General features: G+C 44.8%; 1 protein-coding gene across 2 annotated transcripts in view; it reads right to left on the bottom strand.

Annotated features, from left to right (window-relative positions):
• SLC35F3 (solute carrier family 35 member F3) overlaps nucleotides 1-23,775 on the bottom strand; it is a 169,401-nt gene that overhangs the window by 8,878 nt on the left and 136,748 nt on the right. For both annotated transcript variants that reach the window (XM_051783207.1, XM_051783208.1), the window contains one exon: nucleotides 4,264-4,483. In XM_051783207.1, coding sequence (XP_051639167.1) covers nucleotides 4,264-4,483 — 220 coding nt within the window. The remainder of the gene's footprint in view (nucleotides 1-4,263; nucleotides 4,484-23,775) is intronic.

Below are 23,775 nucleotides of genomic sequence, written 5' to 3'. Positions count from 1 at the left end.
GTCAAGTAAAGATTCAGACACTCTGCAGGGCTTCAAAGGCATAAGAAAAAAGGTTATTCAATGAGACTAGCATGAGGCAGGTGCAGAAAAAGATGCAGAAAAAGAGATTTGTGTTCACCCAACACATAATTTAGTGAAGGAAAGCTTTGCTCTTGCACACTGTGGATGTAAAAAGTTTATAAGGATAAACTCATGGAAGAAAAAAAATACATCAATGACTATTAGCTATAGAAACATTGCTTCCATCTCAGGAAGTCCTTGAGCCTCAAATTGCTGGAGGCTGGAAAGTCTCATAAGGAAATATCATTATAGGCTTTTCCTATTTATATAGATTTTTCCAGGTGTCCACAACAGGCAGCTGCTGGAGGCAGGCTTCTGGCCCAGAGGCACCTTTGCTCTGACTCAGTACAGCTCTTTGTAGAGCTGCAAGAGACGTGACTCAGGCCTATCTGAAAGATGGCAACTTTGTATCTCCCTTCAACATCACCCATGCTACAGACCAGATGACAAAGAGTGGAAGATGCAGTGTTTCTTGTAGCATCTGCTTCAGGTGTGGCTGTCTCCTGTCTGTGCTGTATAGGTCTTGTCCAGCCTTCACTGGAGAGCCAGGGGGAACCACAACTGAATGCCAGGCTGTGGCATCCAGCTGGTACCTCCAGGTGCATCAGCGAAGGGAGCCTTCCTCAGCCCCCCAGAGGGTGGCTGTAGTGCCTCTGTGGTGGAAACCTGAAGGACGCATTAATGAACTGCAACATGAAGACTGTCCAGTTTTGCTTTTAAAGTCAGGGGCTGATCGACTTCAGAGCACTTTCCAGGAAGCTGTCTCTCTGCCCGGTTGAAAAGGAAGACTACAATTTGGGATTTGATAGTATATTTATTTCCAAATCCCTCAGGCAGATGTGCTTGTCTATACGTGTTATGTACACAGGAGGCACTTGCAAGCAATGGCTCTCTTGGATCCTGAGCTGTTTTATTCACGGTAGCATGGTCTGAAACACTGAAGTCAAAGATCAAAGCAAATATACGCAGTCTGCAAACAGTTTTGTTGGGGCAGAGGTCCTTGCCTCTTTCATCAAGCATGTCACAACTGTCAGATGGGCTTGGCTTCACCTCTCAGTCCCTTGTTGACATGCCAGGTGTCACATACACCTTCTCCTGAAGCCTTTCAGCCTGCCTATCAAGCACATTGTTAGTGTCAGTGACAGGCTGCTTGCACACAACAGTGCCTGCAGTTCCCTGCAGATGTCTCAGTGCTGCAGGGCTTGCAGAGGCAAAGCTTCAGGCACTCACAGCTTCATTATGTGTGTGTCTTCTCTGACAGCTCACAGCCCAGTTGATCCTTGCTCTGGGCACAGCGAAGGGAAAGGGGGAAAATCGCAACTTCATTACAGGAGACGTAGGCCTTTGCAAATGCCTGAATGGCAAGGATGGGAACTTGTAGCTTGCCCTTACATTTAAATTCCAGTCAAATTGTGATTTAAGTGCCTATAGAGCTAGTAGTTGCACTTCTGAAGGCCAAGTAGAACACTTGTGCTTGCTTAAACCCCACTGAGCTGTTGCCTTTCTCAACTGGCCTCTCCTTCAGCAGGCATGAACAAGGACATCCACATGTGTGATCAGAGCTTTGCTGTGGCACTCTGTCCACCCTGCTGTGCTGGTGTGGGGATGGAGCAGGAGCGTGGGAAGGCACTCACAGCAGGACAAGGCACTGTCACCCTTGCAGCCCTTGTCTACCAAACACCCTCTCAAAGGATGCTTCTAGAAGGGTCAGCAGCTTTGACAGAGTGTGGCCCCGAGGGACCACAGCTTTGGGGTTGGGCTGTGTGCTAGCTTGCAGTCCCCAGGTCACTCCCAGCAAAGCCCTAGCAACTGTCCCTCCTCCTGGTTGACAGTCCCAGGAAGAGGGCTGTGTGTTGGGGTTCATCCCGAGGCTATCCCTCAGCAGTGCCATGCTCACTGCTTATCACATGGGATGTACAGAAAAGAGAGGAAAGAGGGAAGAAAATGATTCTCTCCCAAGACTCCATGCTATGTCCCTCTGCAGACAGGAGTGCCCCGGCACTCGCTCTGTGCCACACGAAGCTGGGTTGCAGTACTGCTGTACCCTTCCAGTCCCCAGGGACAAGTGCCTCCTCACTCTCATATTGCCACAGGTCAGGATGCCACAACTGCTCAAGAGTGAATAGCCCCGTCTGCCTGTGAACCCCTTCCCCCTGCACCCAGGTCCCTTGTTGGCCCATCACCTGGGGAGGAGACAGCTGTGTTCCTTCTTGGGTACAAAGGTGGGTTCTCAGGAAGCCCCCCTGGCACCCCTCACCAGTGCCAGGTGCCACATTGAGGGGCTGGAACACATGGCAGGAGCATTACACAGCCCACACTGCTTGGGCCCTTCTGGTTCTCTGTTTCATTGCTACTTTCCCAATGCAGTGCTGATAGGAAATGAAGGACAGCTGGACATGGCTGGGACGACCACTCAGGTCTGCTTCCCTGCTCCTTCCACTCCTTCTGCCCCTTTAAGAAGGGGGGCATCCAGAGCAGGATTCATCCCCCAGGACATGTCACCTGCCATGCCTTCCTGGTGAACTGCTGGAGAGTCTCTGACCATCTTGGCTCTTCAATCACGGCATGCACCCAGGAGAGCAGGAGAAGCATCTCTGCTCCAGCATGGGCATGCCCATGTGGGTATCCCTACACACAGGTTGGCTTCTGTTCCTCCACACCACAGTATTATCCAGTAGTGAGAGATGGCACATTGAGAATGAGGAGCAAGCTGCAGGTGCAGGACAGCAGTGGTCATCCCTTCATACACTTCCTCTCCTAGTGTCCCACCAGTGCTACAGCTGACAGTGCCATGAGAGAGATGAAGACCACAAAAATAGCTTTTTTTCTTTTTTTTTGATTTATCAAAATGGTCAGCACGTCCAGCTATGATAACAGTGGCACTTCTCTGCCTCCAGGATCATTTCAGGATACCCCTGCACTCAAAAACCAGAGTGAATTTGTTTTCAGCATAGGGCTACCTGGGTAGCGGGGGTGGGCAGACACCAGCTGGCCAGGTTGGGCTTTTGGCAGGTACATTTTGCAAGCATCCCCTGAGCAGCCTTTTGGCTGCCACCACAGAAAGGCTGGCCAAGCTCTCCTGCCAAGTTCTCCTGCCAGTCAGGGAACACTTCCCGAAAAGTTAACTCTCGGTTGCTCCACGCAGCGAGGGCTAACAACTTCTTCTGAGCACTAACAGCATTGCCCAGGTGGGTGAGCAGGGAGGTCCTCAAGTGATGGGCAGGAAATAGGAATTATTACAGTTATTGCTGTAAATATTGATTATTAATTAATATTAACTGGTACAACAAGGCAGGAAGGACACACTGGTGCCTTTTCCTTCCAGTTACTCCTGGCCCTGGAAGGAGCTACTTGGCCCCAGCGCTGGTGGGTTACCCACCTCCACCCTCTGCTTCCAGAGGACACCACGTGCTGAGGGATGCCTACATGGCAGCAGGGTTTGCAAGGAGCTGAGGGGTTTTCTGATAAACCCTCTGCATGCGGCTCTGTTGCTGCTGCGGAGCAGGCATTCGCGTGGGGCGCAGGACTAAGGGTGTAAGCAAACATTTGAGGTGCCACCAGGAGAGCAGCCCACAGCTGCTGGCCTGATGCAAGTCCCTATGAGTTGGCATGACAGTGACACATGCACATGTTTTGGCCACAGGTGGGCAAGGGCAGCACAGCTCTCCTCTCCTGTCCACAGCTGCTGCTGACTAACATGGATGCAAAACATAACTGTACTGAAAACATAACTGTACTGCAAACCTGCTGTCACATGTAGAAAGGTGAGAGCCCTGTTAAATTCAGAGGTTGGGACCAGAAATGCATTGTGTGCAGCCATGGTTTTCAGGAATATGCAGTCAGAAATAACTAAGTTTGGTGCCACAGCCTGGAAATAGTCCCTCAGAAGGGGTTGGCAAAGGCCGATACACATCCACAGCAGCATGGAGATAGCACATATCCTTTGTGACACGCTCTGGAGCAAATTACCTTTTTCCTGAAGGAAAATGCACAAGGCACCAGACTGGGGGGAGCCAGGGTCTCCAGGAGCTCACAGGCACCTGGGTAGGCTGCAGGGAAGGACTCATCCTGCTCCACAAGGATTTCTGTGCCCGCTCAGCTGTCTGCATGGGTGCTGCTTGTCTCAGATGGCAGGAGGCAAGGGGTAAAGGGAAGACAGAGGGTGGGGATGAAGAAGGGAGACAGAGATAAGGAGTCACTTACCCTCACTCCCATGAACCTGTCCCTCAGAACGATCCATGAAAGCAAGAACACAAAAGCTTTGTTGCAGCAGAACAACACGGAGACATCCGTAGTGTTTATTTTCTTTATTGCATGTAAGTAAAGGTAGTTTGTGAGTGTCCAAAGAACACCAAAGGGTGCTGCCTTGGTAAAAAACACCTTCAAAGTCAAGCCATTGTCTCCAAAAAATCGACAGCACTCCCTAAAACAAGGAGAGAAAGGCAGTGTTATTACATATGCCACTCACAGTCTGCAGCAAATATATGGCTTTTTTTGCTTTTTTGCTTCTCTTCATTTCCTTTGGGGAAAGAAGGGCACACACCTTAAAGAGGAGAAGAAAAACAAGTTTCAGCTTCTGCTGCAGCAGCCAGCACCTGCGCAGGGTACAAACAGGTGGGGGCTGCAAACGTGGGAGGGACAGCAAAGAAGGAGCAAAGGGAGAGGTGATGACAGGAGATGAAATCTCACTCTCATCATCAGTCCCTTCACAGTGAACATCTTGAAGCAGCAGCATGGAGTCATCCTCCTCCCTTCACCCCTGTGGGCATCAGGATGCTGAGGAGCCAGGGCTGGCAGCAAAGCCTCTAGCTCCCCGCTCCTGCTGCAGCCACGGGAAGCTGGTGCCCATCTGATCTGCTATTGTGGGGCTTGTACACCAGAATGACTATGTGCTGTACAATAAAACTCTCACAAATAATTGTGTCCCCAGGTTTGCTACTGCTGACTGGGAAAACTGATTTTCCTTGGTGCCATAGCACAGCTTGTACCAGGAAGCATTTGATGAAGAGCTGTCCATGAGTAACAGTAGATAAATAGTTATGTGAAGCAAGGCAGGACTGTGATTTAACCTACACTGTAAGCCCAAAACAGTCAGGGATTACTCCAGAAAAACCAACTATCAGCTTGAATATTTTGACAGAACATTTGAATGCAGCTGTTCCTGCTGTCCACCAATTTCCCAGCACAGACACGGGCACATCCAGTGCACGTCTGGAAGGAGAAATCCCCCTCACTGTGTTAAAAGAGAAATTGTCATCAAAGAGTGATCAAACCTACTCCTGTCCCCATTACCAGAAATCCTGCACCTACTGCTCTCACCTACCATCTCAACCTGCTGCTCACTTGCCAATACAGTTTTGTTTGCTGGGATCACCGTGCTTTGCCCACAGAACAGTGGGACTATGGGTGTGGACAACAGCCAGAGAGGCTATAGGGAAAAGCTGATGCAAAGCTTAGATGTGCCCTGGCCCTGTGCATACCCAGGTCATGCCAAGCATGGCTCCTCCTAGGCAAAGAAGCTGCCCTGCAGAGCCACTCATTCCTTACTTTGTGCAATCCTCTCTGTGAGGAGTAAATTCCTACAATTGCTGGGCTGTTCTCAGATAAGGTGGCAGCAGATAGCAAGAAGTTGTGGCATGGCAAGGTGTAATGCCGTATTTTTGAGATAAATCTTCCTGCATTATTTTTCTTGATTCTGCCATCATGAGCTAGTGCTCCACTGTAATCACAGCAACTGGTTTAAAAAAAAAAGGCATTAGCCAAGGCAACAGCCAAGGTCTGTGTAAGAATGAAATGGAAATGTCAAAGGAAGGATACTGAAAGAGAAATGTACTGGTTTAATTGCTGCAGCAGCAATACAGAAAAGTTTGCTTCCACCCAGAAGTGTTCATATCCATGTTCACAGACAATCTGAAGGCTCATGACTTAAATAAACAGCGGGATTACACTGTGGGGAGGAGGTCTACATGCAAACTGAGAGCACTGCAGCCTGGTTACATGTGGCTCTTAAGAAGCATTTCCAGTGTGATGTTCTGCAGTGGATGTGGCTGCCATGGGGTGTTGTTGAGGTGGCTGCCGCAGAAAACATCCTTGCTGTATGTCAGGGTAGATGGAATGGTGAAGAAGAGAAAGAGGGGCAGAAACTTGGCCTGGTCGCACTTCTCTTTCTCAGGATGCCAACTGGGAGCAGAAGCGGCTGCCTGGCTTTCAGGGCAACCTATTCCATGGGCAGACAGCAATGGGGGCAGATGAAAACTTGCTTGTAGGTATAAAAATAAAGCAGTGGGAAACACACAGCACAAGGTGAACCCACCTTGCTGTGGCACAAACCCCCAAGCAGGGCTTAGCGAGTCCTGACCAGCACTGGCTGGACTGCAATCCTCTCTCCCAGATGGGGATTCTGGTCCCCTGCTGTTTGTCACAGGGTGCCCTATCAACTTGGCCTGAAGGAAATGAGTAGTGTCACTTGGGAACAGCATGTAGCTGCTATGGAACTACAGGAACCATAGTCCTGGAGTGAAAGATGCTACAGAAAAGCCTAAAGCACAGCGATCTTTCTGTGTTTTTACTCTAAACTGTTTGCTGGTTTTGTTAATCTTTTGTGTACTAGTTCTTGTTCTTCCTCATACTCTTTTTATTGTGTATCTTCATTAGTCCAGCAAATGGTAAATTAGCTCTACCTGATTAGACCTGTCTCCAGCACAATACTAGCAAAATAACTCTGTCATTGGAACCAAGCATCTGCAGTGAAGTATATCAGAAGTTGTCAGTGCCAAAATGGCATGCTACGTAAGAATTAATCATATTGAAAGCAGGCGTTGCAGTCAAATGAAACTTGCAAATAAAATATGACAGTAAAGCTCCATTTTCCCCCTATCGAGTTCTCAATTATATATTTAACACTATAATATCTTCCACTGCCTGTTTTGTTTTTGACCATTGCTAGGTGGTTGGGATGTTTCTCCACTGCTTTGAACCTCATACAAAACAAAAGAATGCATAAAATTCTGCCAATACTACTAGAAGGAATGCTTTTTGCCCCTATATTGAAAAACCAAATCCCACCAATGAAAGGCAAAGGTAGACAAGAACCAGACAAAGTACCCATAGTACTCACGTCAGGGGTTTGGTCTCTTGACACTTCCTGCAGAACAAACCTATGCCAGAAAGGTTAGTAAGCCATTGAATCTGCCATTACATCTTTGGAAAAGATGCAGCAAAGTAGAAAATTTCTGGGAGGAATACACATCCTAAGGGAATACTTTGTACAGGCCAGTTATTTCTCCTTTCCAGACTGTTAACATTTGTTAGAATTTTTTCATTGTCTCAGTGCTCATACTGTAGCCTTCTCCTTCAAACCAGGTTTGGATCTGCTGTTGGTCTTAGCGGGTGATATTTTTATTTTGTAGACTATGCTTCTTACTTTGACCTTGCAAGGTCTGTACCTGCAAATTGAATTTAGCTAAATTGCTCCTAATTTTCAGCAGAGTGAGCATCATCTCCCTGGAGCACAGCAAAGCCACCACTGTGCCAGTGAGTCTGTCTTCTTGATTAGAGATTGGCAGGCAAAACATGTTTTTCTAATCCCTGCACCAATTAGGGCAGCATGGATAAATAATCTGCAGATGTGCAACAGTCTTACATTTTCTGTTCAGTGTACAAAAAAAAAAAAAAAAGACATGGACTAAAATGTCATGCCATGTCTTTTGGGAGGACTCACAAGCCAGTTGTAGAAAAGAAGACAGACAAGATGCCCTGGCTGCAATAAGAGGGAAGGAAACTAAACTCAAGTTTAATTCCTCCCAGTGAAAAAAAATTCAAGGACTTTTTTTGTAATTCATCCTGTTAGGGCCACAGTATCTCTCATGCATTAAGTTCACAAGGGGAAGTAGGTATGAGTGCTGCATAGGCAAAAAACACAAGTTAATCCAATATATTCCTCAAAAATGCTCTCCAGGAAAGTATATGATGTGTTTCCCAGAAAATAGGATCATGCCTCCAGCTCCGCTTCCCTCATGCTTGAGCCACTGCTGACCCAAAGGGCAGTCATTACAAAATCAGCCTCTCAGGTGGATATACTTCAAAGCAGTGCAAGCAAAGGGTGAGTTTATGAAACTCACTTTACAGATGTGCAAGCTGTGGCATGGAAAGGCGAAGTCCCTGTGAGGGCCACCTGTTGGTTGCACCTTCAGAGAGCTGGGGATTTGCTTTTCCTGCAAGTTTATTTTATAGCCAGCTCCTGTTACTTATCAAGACAGTCCTGGAGCGCCTTTTTCCTGAGTCACCACAGGTTCACATGCCAGAAGAACAGTTGCACGGAGGCTCCTGTGGTGTGTCCCAGATCATAAAAGGCTGTGAATAAATCTGCTAGCCTCAGCACTTTGGAGAGAGCTGCCCAGGACTCCTGACATGGCTTTTATTGCCCTGCTGGTCTGAGGCTCCTGCAACAAAACCTGTATACTACTGCTTCCAGCTTTCCTCAGGAGACTGCTTCCCAGTGCTGGGAGGGCACAAGCATCTCCTCAGCTTCCATGTGGCAGAGGTCTGAGACCTGTCCTGGGTGTGCTGGTGCCCTTTACCTGCCCTGCTGCCCGCACTGCTACTGAGGAATGCCCCAACCCGTGGCCAAGGACCTGTCACTCCTCAGACATGTACTCCAGTCTGTCTGTACTGGGGACTGAACTAGGGCTGAAGACTCTGGCCCTTCAGTCTCTCTTTCCCTACTTAATGAGAAATGGCAGCCCTGCAGCCTGGGAGGTAACATCAGCCCTGGTGACAGCATTGGTTTCTGGAGTTGGAGGCAAGCGCTGTCTTATCGAAAATACTCTAGTGGCTTTTTAATACCCATCGTCCCACACGGATTTTTCTGTAAGCATGTTATTAAATGCAAGAAATTGCTATAGAAGCCAATCAAGCATCCAGCTGCTACTTTTAAATGTCTGCATCTGCGACTGACCATTACTAGTTTCTACATTTGGTTTGGGGCTAATGTTCTGCCTTTAAACTTTATCTCTTCCAGCTCATTTGCAGAAAATGTATTCTGATAGGCAATGGAATGAGAAAATTGTCTTCTCTGGAATGGAACAAAGAAATCTCCAGACTGAACTTCTCAGAACTAGAGAGACAGAAGCAATTGGTTTTGCTCAGCACTGCACACATGCCAAACTAGGCGTTTGCACAATAAATGGTCCCAGGAAATGAGATTTACATAATACACCAGAATGGCTCCAAAAGAAGCAAATCATAAAAATCTTACAAACCACCTGAATACACATTTTTGAGACAAGTCTTAGCACAGACTCAGAAGTCTTAATGAGAAACTGTTTAGACTAACATTTAAATTAAAAAAAAGTTTAAAAGAACAAGACCAAACCACAGAGAAGACACATATACTGTAAACTGCCTTAGCAAAACACCATGGTAGTTTTGGGCTGCAGAAGCAAAGGAAATGACTGCAGCTTCTCCTGCAGGGTGATCCTCCATCCCACAGTTTGCTGCGCCTGGGGCACTAAACCTGTTCGGTTTGCATCTGCCATTTCCACTGAAGGCTGCAGGAAGTGGATTGCTTTAGGATGACTATTTCATTTAATTTTTACGCATGAACACACTGTAGTTTTGCATCTAAGTTGTTTCTTTTTGTGGGTGCAGAACCACCAGCCATCTCAGATGGGACATTGGGAAAAGCTCAGGGAGAAGGTAAAGTCAAGCAGCAGCAGTACTGCGCTGCTGACACTTTAGAGGAACAGCAGTGGCTGTAGCAGTGTGAGCAGACATTGCAGCAGATTTCCTGCAGAGTCACACCTGTCCATGAGCACCACGACAAGCTGAGCTCACTCTGGAGTGTGTTATCACAGCAGCCAGGTGGTCCCACTGAAGTCGTGCCTTCAGATTGCTGCATGGGGCAGGCTAGCATTTGTGGGTCTTGGGTCCAGCCAGAGGCAATGTGCCATTCTGGAGAATGCAGGAAGTATTTCTGGCAAGAAGAAGCTTTTAATGTGACAACATGGACTCAGTGATCAGACAGCTGAAGTTATGCATTATACAACGTTTTCTGCCTTTACATCCTAGAGGTACACAGACCCTGAAGTGCTTTATACTCTGCTAGACAACTGGCATTATACAAATAAAATGTAAGACTGTTGCTATGTGCAAGCCCCAAACACCCACAGATGAGGCAGGCATCACACCTGAACAGAGATGAGCTTTTTAGTTACACTCAAAGACTTTTTTGTGGAACACCTTGTTACTGAGCCCATGAGGAAACACAATCCTTGACTTAGTCTTGTGTAGCACTCAGGATTGGCCTCAAATCTTCATCAGAGCCCACCAGAGCAGTGGCCAGGAGGTACTTAGGCTGGACATTCCCCTCCACAGCAGTAGTGCCTGAAGCTGAAAAGGGGCAGCAAGGGGAATGAAAGCTTCACAGGTGACTGGGGATTACTGGAGTGCAAGCCAGTGGGACTGGTGCAAGCAGAGGGACAGTTCCTCCTGGTGTCTGGGGCAGGGCTGAAGGATGAGCTGGACAGAACTGATTCGTTGGCACAGTGGGGTGTGATGGAGGAAGAGTATGCCAGTACCCACCACCATGGCCAAACAAAGTACAGAGAGAGGACCATTAACTCCAACAGCACCAGGTACAGCCAAGCACAGGCAGCCACAACAGGGTGTGAGGAGCAATCCTTAGGGAATTATGAAGCAAGCTGAGAAAATGAGGAGCAGCAAGTCACCAGACAGTATTTACTCAAGAGTTCAAAAAAGCTCAAGAATGAAAGAGGGAATTCCTAATGAGGATCTGTAACTCTGCCCTTACAATAGCCTTCCTGCCCAAAGCAAATATCACACTGATTCTTTAAATCTAATTTGTGCTGTGACTGTGGCTGACCATCAAATTTTAGGATGACCATTGCTGATTAAAAGCCGTGCTACATTACCTCTTCTTCCTCCTGGATTCATCAAGGAGTGATGAGGACAGAGAATGTGCAGTTCAAGGAGCAGGCTTACACAGCCACGGTGTTTCAGGCACTTGCAAGAATTTTCATCCCAGCAGACTGGCTGGTGAGCAGGTGTCCTCAAAGTGTGACCCCAGCAGGAACACTTCTGCTTGGACCATGCACCTAATGACTGCCACCATCCTCAAAAACAGGATTCTGACTGCTTCTGGCAACTGTGTTTTGGGTGGCTTGGGAGATGCAATGGCACCTAAGTCACACCTAACCTGTGTCCTGCATGAATGGGTTTGCTAATGCTGGCCTTTTAAAGGTTAGTTAATAAAAATTTTTTGGGAGAAAAAGCAAACCACAAACCCACATTGTTTTTAATATAACTCAAGTAGAGTTATTCCACTGCAGGTCCCAGCAGTTTGGAAGGCACTTTAAGCAACACTACACTTCAGTTACTGAAAAGGTGAAAAGCCTCCCAGGAAAAGCACTGCAAAGAGTGTCAGGGGGTCTCTGGTGATGGTCTATCACAATTTCCCAGTGTGAGCTTGGACAAGTCCCCCAGACAGCCTGTCCCTCCTCAGCTCAGTAGTGGGGTATGAGGGTACAGACTCTGTTATTTCCCAGGGCTGTGTTGAGGTAAATGCAGTCAAGCATTTGTGCAGCATTCAGTGTGTGGTGAGGGACAGCATATACAAACTGAGGCAGAGAAAACCTAAACATTAAGCTCTCAAGGCTTTGACTGCCGGAGTCAACATGATCACTGCTCTCCGTCATCATGCAAAATTTCCATTGACGTCAGTGGATGTTTTGGGTGTGAAAGGCCTGCAGAGTCTGAAACTGTGCAGCCATCGCTTGTGGATATCTTAAGCTTGGCCTGATGTGATTTATATCCAACTTGTCCTCTTCAGCTGTGACCTGAACCACTTACTACTTTTTGGAATAGTCAAAATGAAACTTTCAGGAGAAGCTGGCCAGCTGGCCTCCTGTGAATTGGATTTTTGTAGTGGTTGGTATAGGCAGACAAAAAAAGCATGCAAGAATAAAATGCTTTTCTCATAGCTGCTGTCTTGGTTTCTGGTAATGGGTTTTTTTCACTCTGCTGATATAGCAGTATGGTGCCGATAGGAGGGGGAACAGTGTTGTTGTGTCTTGGGAGAAGGAAGGAACAAGACAAGAGGCAATACAAGGAGGAGATAAATGTCTCAGTGATAAAACTGGCTACACAAACACCTGAGAGAGCTGTTTCTGAAACACATATATATATGCTGGAACATGTATCTAGAATACATGCGCACGCACACACACACACACACACATATATACACCCTCACATACACATGTAATTTGGACCTTTATGCCTGTGGATTGCCAGAGAGACTTTGCATAGAGATATAGTTCCAGATGGAAAAAGCCCTGCCAGTCCTTCCTGCTGGCAGTGCCAGCCTTGGGCCATGGGCATAATCTATTTGTTCTGTAAATCCTCACTACATCATAAATCAACTTCATAGCTAAGTACTAATTGTTCAGCACCATAACAGGATACTGTTCGCAGAGGACAGCTGGGAACAAGAAGGCATGTGAGTCAGGAGATACCAAAAGAGACACCATCAACTTGGCAGCTAGTCTATGAAAAGAAAGTAAGTTATACAAAAAAAGAAAGCTGAGAGTTCACTGACATAACAGAGAAGATGACATTTACAACGCACAAGTTGCCCCTAGATGCATTAAGTAAACGGGATACAGAAGGGAAATAATCTTTTCATTTTTAGAGTACCTCCTCTCAAGAACAGGTGAATCTTTTCTGTTTGAAGTTTGTTTGTCTTCTTAGTTGCACTGCTGGTGTTCATTTAGCAAGAAACCAGAGCACCCTCTGCCCTGTACTCCCTTACTCTGTCCTTCAGCAATACCATCCCAATCCCAGACACAGCAGCACAGCAAGCGGAGTGAGGCAGTCCCTGTGATGGCATCTACCCTCATCCCAGAGCCTGACAGAACAGCACCCTTCAGAGTGCTATTCAAAAAGCACCCTGTGAGAGATTAAGAAACTCAGAAGTCCTATGTCACATGAGGTGAAGAAGTACAGCTAATGAGTTTGGTGCCAAAAGGGGAGTGTTAGAAAATATGAGGTTCAGCACTTCTGAGATTCAAATTTTTAAACAGCTTTACTTGTTTTGACTTTTCTCCCAATAGGTTAGTCCTTCAGAAAACATGTTCTATGATACGTTGCTGTTGCTGGTTGTATTAAATCTGTACGACACCTTAGAAAAAATAGTAAAATCAGAGCAATAGGTAACAAAAATTGAATGTTTTCCTTTGTGCTACTGGAACACTCAGGTCACTCAAGTAGCGTACAATAACTGAGAATGGTTTGAAAATGAATTACTTGTTGTCCAAGAGAAACAGAAAATTTTTGGCTCCCCATATAAGCACTTTGTTGTTTGAACAGTAAACATGCAGATTAAAAAGTACTGACACCCACTGTATTTTTGAACAACTGGATAGTGCAGAAATGGAGCCACAGTAGGAGAAACTCCAAGAGACTGTACTCATGAAGAGTTAGGCAGACATAAATGCAGTGAAGGGCTGTGGGAACTTGTGTGGTTTGGATTTTTGAGGGGAACATCTCCTCTACAATGTTGTTCTAAAAATGTTGGTTGGAAAGTTGTATGACAAGGTGCACAAAAAGTTGTACATGTTTATTTTCATTCAATTTGAAGTGAAACAAAATGCTTACTCACTGAATCAGAAACTTCTGAAGAAGGAATGGGTTAAGAAAAGAACTTAGAAAAATACTGACAGAAGATTTGAAATTGTTTCATTTGAAAAATTTAAGTGAAATTCACCTTTTTAATTCCAAATGCATATTAACTAAATCTATAGTGGAAAATAATGGAAGTCATCAAAATCAGCACAAAATTATAAAAAATAATAGGCAAGAATGTATTGTAGTTGAAAGGTGGTTTTATTTTCATTTCCCATCTCTGTATGCTCTTAGATTTTGCCCTTCATCCATTTGGAACAAGATTGCTTTTAAAATTTCAAAATGCCTCCTAGAAAAACAACCTTTATATTATCCCTTAACAACTCTTCAATGTGACTGCATAAAAGGCACTGCTGAGCCAAGCTTCACAGCCAAAAAAGAACTTTGAAGAAAGGTAGGAGAGTTTTTTTCCTCCATAACCTTGCAATATAGATTATAGTTATCTTCATAAGTAAGACCCTTGGTAAAAAATATTAAAAGAAACAATAAACCTGACCATGCACATACCAGTCCAGGAGCCTCATCTCTAAGGAATTTTCTCCTCTCTACTTTTCAGAGTTACAAAGGAATCTGTAAAATTACATGCAGTATTACACAAGGATCCTATGTAAAAGCAAAACCTTCTCTGAAGACTCAAGACATAAGAGTACAGAGCATCAACTTCATTTTCTTTCTGAGCATCAGAGGCAGGTCCAGAGGATGGATAAAAACCACATTTGTCTTTCAGTCTTCTTGCACTCTGAGGGGTCTACATCTTCATGGTTCTTCTTCCAAGCTCTTTTTATGCAAATAGATTGATGGGGCATGCATTCTTACATGGTTCAGAGGATGAATCTCAGTTTCATGCTCCATCATTCTGAAGGCCATGAGCTTTCCTCCTTAATACACTCCAAAGAAAAGGAGGATACTGAGTTATCACAGAGCAGCTCCAGGAACATGATTTGTGTCTGCTTTTGCAGCTCAGAAAATTTCCAGCTCCTTCCATCATCTCCTTGCAACTTCCCAGACACTCTAGGTGAAAAGCCCTTGAGGTTTCAGAATTCTGGAAGTACTGTTGCCTTTCCTCCTCCGCTGAAGCCAGCAGCCTCCATTTCCAAAGGAGCTACAGCTGATTCTTTCCTTGAGAGATGTGTCATTTGCACGGGAGAAAGGGCTGCCTATGGGCTGGGTATGCACAGAGTGGAAAAGGTAGCTCCAGGGATATGCTATTAGAAAACACATGCCCATATGTATCTTCTCTGGGATGTGGACACTGACAAGAGAGCTATGAAGCAACTCATAAACAGCAACAGATGCAGATATCCCCCAATAGTGGCAGGAATGACAAATTTCAAGAGAGCCTTGCCTGCTGATGCTGTTGTGAACTTAGGGTCCAGAAGCAGGAGAAACAGCAAACAAATGCCACTGATTCAAAGAACTGCACCGCCTCTGTTATTGTTGCACTGGTTGGATCACGTCTCTAAAACAGGTGTCAGCTGCCAAAGCTATTAAGTCTTATGCTCATCTGAATTCCAGAATGGTGTAGCTTTATTTACCTCTCTGGTTTCTATTGAAAGTGTGGAGCGGCACATATTGGGTTACCCCTGTGCCTCAACTGTTGGGTATTAGAGAAGCCACATTTGGCATTGCCATTTCTTCCAGATGTTGTCAATGTCCCATTCTGGACTTCTCAGCTGACATCCTCATTTGACAGAAAATAAGAACTAAAATACCTAATGGGGTTATTAGCCCTCAATTACTTCATTCAAGATGAAGTAAAGCAGGCACGATGTTAAAAGGAACAGAGAAGAAAAGTAAGAGAAAAGAGAAAGATCAGATAGAAATTGATTTATTCTACAAGTAAACAAAAAGTTTAGGGCACTGAGGTGATTATACTGCTTAGAGGTTATAAAAAAAATGAAATCTCTTTGAAGTCCCTGGAAAGACCAAAATGAGAACAGGGTGAGACATACTCAAGAAGTAGAAGGAAACAGAACTTAGGGTGGTTTCAGATCTGCCACATGTGAAAACCAGACTTGAAGCTGAGATGGTGAAGTAAAATGGTACTTGTGACTAAAAATTGCTGGAAGCCATGAGAGTTCCTCTGAACAGGATGCTAACCATTATTATTTATGTGTTTGGATGGGAAACACAGCTGTTCTTCAGAGGCGAGGCAGAAATTTGTTTTGAATCTAAAGCCTTTCACAGATACTATGCTTATCTGTGTGTTTTAAAATGTTAAATTATTTATATAAAATATTTTATATTTTTAAGGTTTTACTCTTACAAGGTAAGAGGCAGGGAAGCACCAAAATTCTCTGGCCAGGATCTGGTGCCACAGAAGTAGGAAAATGCAAAGCAGTTGGGTCTTGTCATGGCTGTGCATGTGTGGGGGGAATGTCAGTGTGGTTTGGATAAGGCTGTTACAGCACACACTGCTCTCCTTCCTAGTGACATTTTTTATGTACTTGTTCTTTTTCTTTTATATTTTTATTGCCTACTAAATGGTTGCTTTTGGCTCTGCTTTGTGTGAACCTCAGTGCAAAGAAAACAGGTCTCTTCAGAAAAGCACTTTGCAAACTGCCCTGACGAGGAGTGAGTTAGTGCCTCACTAGCGTATTATGTGCCGTCCTGATCTTGGATGTGAATCCACAAAATAGAATTTCAACTCAGCCGTTGCTGAGCATACAGATTTACTTTGTGAAAGACTGAAAAACAGAAAGGAGCCCTTATTTGCAACAGTAATAACACAGGAACTTTTCATAACCAGATGCAGAACTCCTGAGTTAATGAACTGGAAAGCCCATCTGCTGGTCCAAATGCCATACTTGTCTTTTTGGGATCAAAATTATTGAAATAATAAGCATAAGCCTTCCCTGCCTTCTCTGCCCAATCTGTGTCAGTAAAACATTCATTCAGAGATGCCTGTAAAGGGATGGACCTGGACCATACGGGAATTACCAGCCTGGGTCCAGCCAAGCCCTTCCTGTCTCTGGCAGCTGCTGGCAGTGGAGGCACCAGGGATACAGCACACTTGAAGAAATCCATTCTCCACAACAAGCTGCCACTTTCTTGTCTTTCTCTTCTGGCTCTCCTGCTTCATCCACCTTCGATGCATTAGCCATGTACCTTCACTCAGACTGTAACACAAGTGCAGCTCCCTGCAGTTCAGAAGCAGTGAAAATTAATTACAATTTCATTAATTAGAGCACTATGAACTGCTTAGGTGTAAGTGCAGAGCCCAAGTACCTCTCTATCGCCTTTTATGAGTCACTGGCATAAACTCCTGATTATCTGCACAGCTTAGCTTGGACTTTGCCATCCCCTAGGAGTGCACTGTGCGTGCTTGGTCTCATAAATTTGGGACCTCCTCCTGTGACAAGAAACCATCCATCCATGCCGTGATGGTGCTGTTCCACAGGGTGACTGGGATTCCCTAAGACTACATTATCATCACCTTCTGAGAAACAGTATCATCACCTTCTGAGAATTAGTGTAGCAGATAGAGGAAGAATCCAGATTATCCAGGGTGAAAATACACTGTCTAGAAAGAGAAGACTTGCAAGAAGAGCCTTTGATTTCAAGTGGCAGAGACTGACTGCTAACAGTAAACCCGACATGACTCAGAAACATGGTATCTGGATTTCTCAGAAATGTGACTGTGACATTTGAAACTGCCAAATGAAAATGACAGCGTTTAACCTGGATTTCCCTTATCATAATAGATCATGCATTTCATGCAGGAAATGTTCTGACCATTATCTGCTTCTGTGCTATTACATTTTGATGTGCCTCTGGTAATGGCTTTAAGAAAGTGTCTGGAATAGTGCATGTTAAAAGAGTTTTCTTACATTTAGATGCTCAGATACCATGGGATTGAGTGTAGCACAGATGAATATCCTTTTACGATATAAGATTTCTAAAATAAAACCTAAGAATATTAGGAAAGACCCTTGTGTACCTAAATTAAAGTCAGAAAAGTATTTTCTGTTCTTTGACTAAAGGAGTCAAGCTCCTTCTAATCTGCATCAGTAAAGCGTGCAGCACATCCACTTTTACAGCACTCACTTTTGGCTAGAATGAAATATCTTTGTGACACACAGCTGCAGTTTATGTCATCTTCCTGGATTAAAGGGCTAGAGGGAGTTACAGGGAATGTGGGACTGTGATTTTCTGTGAGAGACAGTAAGGGCTGTGCAATGAGCCTCCCTCCTGCTTGCTGGTTCTGAAAGCTGAGCTGCAGCGAGGAGAGCCAAGTATTTGCCAAATATGAAATTACTGGGCTCATTTGTCTTCCATCTTCTACTCCCGTGACATGCTTATTCCTTCCTTCATTTTGGAAAATGACCTTGTGACCCTTGCTTCCAGCATACATTCTGCTTCCAGAGCAGCTGCACAGAGAGCACTGAAAAATCTGCTCCCTGCTATTACAGGGTAAAAGCACTATGAGGGGAAAAAGCATGGGGTGTCCTTGCACCAGGAGTCAGCTCCTGCTGAAACCTTGCAGCTTGCCACCTAGGAGGGGAGTGGATTTATCTAGCCATTATTAATGCTTGCCCTGTGAGTGTGCCTGCCCTGTCTTCTTTTTAAAGCCTGTGACTTAGATTATAATTGTAAAATGGCTTTTCTGGCCCTCTCCCAGATCTGTGGCTCCAGAGGCCAACATCAGAATGTGCTAAATAATTTGGATTGGAGACCCTTTGGTTGCAATTATGGTTAATGCAATTGCAGCCACCTACAGTGGATTGTCTGGGAAATGAAAATGGTTGGGTTTATAACAGAAAGCACGCGAGGAGGAGGCACAGTGCTGTTCTGAAAGTGGTTAAAAGCAGAGGAGAGGAGCAGTTAGCTGGCCTGTTTCAGTGTGCTTGTGAATCCTTACACATGCATAGCAGGGGGTGTTAAAAATTTAACAGAATTACTGCTGGGGATGTATCACAGCCTACATACTCCATAAGAACTTACCTCAGTTTAAGTTCAGACATGGATTAATTTAAGCAAATAGCTTGTTGGCTTTATCTGAAAAAGCAGGTTTACATCTTTCTAAGACTCAGATTTCTTTTGACTTTGGATTTCATTAACTACTTTTGGTTAAGACAGCTAAGTCAGGCTGAGCTCAGTGCCACGAGTTTTCTGGGGGAGCTTCACAGTTAGACTTGTCATTTGCCTGCTTCTCACTTAGGGCTTCTTTTTTCACTGTCATTAATAAGATGTGGGCACCTTACATCATGTTCTGACATGAACTGGGTGAGATTGAGGTGTTATGCTAGCAGAAAGCAGATCTCAGGCAGAAGAGGAACTGGGCCTTTTGAAAATCCTGGGTTTATCTCCATATATAAGGAAATTTGTAATTATTTCCCTTCCTATTCACCTGCCAGGTTGTGCTACTGCATCACATACTTTGTTACTTAGGCTATTGGGGAGGTCTATGCAGGGGTGACAAAAGCATCTCCCCGATGTCCTCATTCTTCTGTTCAGCTTTAGAATCAAAGAATCATAGAATCATTAAGGTTGGAAAATATCTCTAAGATCACCAAGTCCAACTGTCAACGTAGCACCACCACTGTGTTCACCACTAAACCATGTCTGCAAGTGCCATATTCACATATTTTTTGGGTACTTTCAGGGATGGTGACTCCACCACTTCCCTGGGCAGCCTGTTCCAATGATTGACAACCCCTTTGGTGAAGAAATTTTTCCTAACAACCAGTCTAAACCTCTTCTGGCACAACTTGAGGCCATTTAATCTCATCTTGTCACTTGCTACCTGGGAGAAGAGACTGACACCTCATTACAACCTTCTTTCAGGTAATTGTAGAGAGCAGTAAGGTCTCCCCTCAGCCTCCTTTTCTCCAGGCTAAACAACTCCAGCCCCTTCAGCCATTCCTCCTAACTCTTGTGCTCCAGCCCCTTTACCAGCTTTGTTGCCCTTCTCTGGGCACGGCCTTCCCTTGGCAGATACTGTGGGCCCACGGCCCTCCTCCACAACGTGCCAAACAGCAGCTGCAGAAGTCAGCAATCTCCAGTTAAATGAAAAAGAGCAGATTTTAGCAGATATGTGCCTCAACCTTGACGGAAGATTCTGTAGCACAGGTGCTGTGTTTGTTTCCCTGCTGAAAAAGCACCTAGCGCAAGCTGGTGCAAGTCAGGATTTGCTGGATGCTAATTTCATACAAATATTAAGCAATAAGGATACTTACATGGCTGTGTGCAAGGAAAATGAGACAAAGGCTTAGATAATGGAGATTTAATATAGCATGCACACTAGGAGAGGAAGGGAATTAGAAGTCAATAAATAGAGAACAAAAATATATGAATGAACAGTTCAGCGAAGAAAATGTGTATGGGTTCGAGTTAAGCCACAGAGCCTTGAGCCATGAGCCTGTGAGAAAAAGTAATACAAAGATTAAGGCTAAGTCTCCTTATTGCTCATGGCATCTGAAGAATGTGTAAGATGACGGATGCATTAATTAGCTCACTGCATCCCAGTAGCTGAAATAGTTGGCAGGTGGGCTGAGCTATAAACTAAAATAATCCCAGCATGTGAGAGAGGCTGAGAAGGCAGCTTCAAGATTATATGTCAGCTGCCCAACACGAAAACATGGAATAATATCTTGAAAGTACATAGTGAAAAAACAATCTATCTAATAATACTTACTCTTTGAGTTTGATATTAATTTTTATTGCTATGCTTGTTCAGTAAAAATATATTCAACCTTCTCTCTTCATGATCAACAGCACATGTAACATACATGAATACACAAAGTTTAGGGTACACAGTCAATGCATTCTTAAAAGAGAGTTTTCCCTAATTATGGAGTATAATTTATGAAATAACAAATAAACTATTATTTTGCTAACTCCACATATCCATCTTTACTCGTGCTCACTGCCAGAATGGGGTAAATTTGTTTTATGTGAGGTTGATATTGAAACTTAGAGTATACACAGAGATCTCTGAAAATTGAGATTTACACGTTAGAGATGGCTCACCATCACATTTAATGTATACATAAATCATCCTAGAAAGTAATTCGACAGAGACAAATGATTTAGTGTTAATGAGATTGACTACATTTCTCATCAACATAATACAAAAAAAATTTGACAAATAATACACAGAGAGCACAAATGAGCAAGCTGCAGGAAATTACTGGATTGCTCCACTTTCACACTGAAATCCTAGGAGGATCATACCAAATTAAAAACATAAATTCATATTCAGGTATCTAATGCACCAACTTTTCCAGTGGGCTGAAGACTGTCACCACCCACAGATTTCAGAAGGAATTATGGGTGATCAAATTTGCATCTTAAAATAGATGTAGGAAGGTTAAGCACAGTGTCTCTTGCACAGGGCATCAGCCATGGTGGGATTCCAGTCCAGGAGAGAGTAGAAAAACCTTTTTGAAGGGGTGTTTTGCCTTTTGGAAGTAGGAACAGTTTCTGTGTATGGCTGTGGAGAAAGAAGCATGTACAAAAAATTGAGGGTGTTTTTTAAATTTTCATGGATGGAGAATCAAGATGTCTGTTGAGGGCATTAATTTTATACTGAACATGAGTGGGATGGAAAGCAGTGTATAAATAAAGGTGAGAGTTTATCCCACAGCCCAGTCCCTCCACACAGCTGGGGCTCTGCCAGGGGTGGGGGGGGGCTGGTGCTAAGCCACTCAGGGCACCCTGTGCTGCAGCCACCAGGCTTGTGGTTAAGTGAGTGCTGGGTGTGCTTTGTCCCCCTCCTGGGGCTTCAGTTCTTTTCATAGGCAGGGAGGAAGGGATTTTTGGAGCAGCATGAAGCAGTGCTTTGCAGGCAGACAGACAGATGCTTGAGAATGAGCAGCCTCCTTCCTGCTGTGAGAAGGCAGGTGTCAGCTCCCTCAGAAAACAAACTGGGGTCTGATCCTGGAGTCTGTGCTGTCCTATCAAGACCCACAAAGTAAGATACACATGTTTTGCAAGGGGATTCTTCCTCCCCAGTCAAAGGCATGACCCCATATTTTACCCTAGAGCTAGAAAGCACAAAATCTGTGGCTTCATTTTCCTTTCTTTTTCAATAGTTTGCAGTTTACAGGAGAGCTACTGATCTGCAGAACACTGTATGAAGACTGTCAAAAGTAAAACAACCTGTTACCCCTCTGGCATGTCACTGTTCTTGAAGGACAAAGTGGCTCAGCATGTGTATTCAAATGGTACATATATACACACACACACATATATATGAAAACCACCATAAGGAGACATTTCCAACAGCTTTCACTACTGGTTCACCACTCCTTCCAACTGAATTGTTGCAGTTTCACCAATCTTCAGTAAGAATAGAGAATCCAGCAGCAGAACCTCAAAAATGCTACCCAAGATATGCTGACACCTCACTGAGTCTCAGCAACAGTCATTCAGAGTCACAGTGCCCTGTGATACCCCTATCTGTCATCCCCCTCTCCTCCTCTCCCCAAGGTACACATCACAAAATCTGGCTTGTTTTACTGTAAATGTGCACTGGGGGATCTGTTAAATTTGGCTCTGTCAATACTGCACCTACACAACTAGAATAAAGAGCTTCAGTGTTTGAACTCAACCCTTTCTCAAAACTTAACGTTCTGTGATGAAATTGAGAGCGAGGGAGGTTACTCAATAAACTGAAGCCCTTGAGAGACAGAAAAATGTACTGAACAGTAGCTCATATTGTTACTAATTTTAGTGGCATGTCTGAAGTTCTTTTCGGATTGTTTCCCATGAAGAGTGACAACAGTAATGCAGTTTCAGCCTCTGAGGTGAAAGTATTTGTTCAGAAACCTGGCAGAGGTGATGCCTGTTTTGCTACCCTACTGTCTTCTGGATCCCTAGCAGTAAGGGTGCTGCTCCCTGTCAGAGCTCTGCTACGGCAGGGAAGGGATCTGAAGCACCTCACTAATGCAGGTGGGCAAAGCACCTCTGAGATGCGCAGGGCTCTAGGTGGCTAACGACACCAGCTCAGTTATCTCCTAGGGTTGCTGGCTACTTTCCCAGGGCTGGAAAGTGAGTCAGCCATGGCCACGTTTGGGCTACCCAGGAGGTACAGCCTGCTGAAATCTCACTACAACACCAAGAAATTACGAGCTGAAGATCTATAGGGCAAGCTGGCCATGGGGGAGGCTATTTTGCTGAAGGGATCCCAAAGCAGGAATGACAGCTCCTCTGTTCATGCAGAAAGAACAGTGGCATGCACTGGCAGAAAGCAGGTGAACCTGGCATCTAGCTGGAGAAATTTTCCATCTCATTGTAAATCACCCACACTTGTTCACTGTGTAGTGCTTGGCTAGAACGAGCAGCTCCAGTCACTTGTGAGCATGGGAGAGGCATGAGATATGTTCTGAAAACTGTAAAACAGCTATTAGGAATCACTCAGGCCTACTGAGGACATCAGCATGATTTGTACCAAGTCTAATGGAAAAATCAACTAATTCATTCTTGGAGAAGCATAAGACGACAAAGTTGCATCAACAAATCTTGTCTGGTCAGTGCTGTTTGCATCTTAATTGCCAGAAAAAGAGAGAGCACCTGACCATGGCGGTGGTTATAAACCCAGTCCCTGTGGAGGAGGGTTTGACCAGGTAAGCAGACACTTAAACCAGGACATGTCTTTCAGCTTTCTGCATTTTGCCAAGCACAGAGGGACTGTGTTCAAAGGCTTAGGTGAGCTCCTTAGGTGCTAAGGAGCTTATCTACAGGAGTAGGTTAGATCAGCCACAATAAACCTACTTAAGATGGGCTCGCATCTCACCTGCTCCTCCCAGTTGGTCCCCACCATCTCTTTGGCCTGTCTGTGTTGGTGAGGATGGATTTACTCAGGCTTTACCTCTGAGAGAGAAGAGAGGCTCCTAAGGAGGGAGAAGTGTCTGCTGGAAACCACACATAGATGTTTATGGCTGTTTGCAGGACAGGGCATAGGTCTCAGCCTATTTGTGGCTCTGACCCTTTGACAAGCTTTGCTCCACAGGAAGGAGCGTCACTCAGCATCACTGGAAATCAGTACTGGCACTCCCAAACCTTACTAAT

This window comes from Manacus candei, unplaced genomic scaffold, assembly GCF_025592945.1.
Source record: "Manacus candei isolate 608988 ecotype Guabito, Panama unplaced genomic scaffold, ASM2559294v1 h1tg000017l, whole genome shotgun sequence".
Lineage (NCBI taxonomy): Eukaryota > Metazoa > Chordata > Aves > Passeriformes > Pipridae > Manacus > Manacus candei.
The sequence above is the reverse complement of the archived record's forward strand: the minus strand, read 5'-3'. Positions and strand labels throughout refer to the sequence as shown.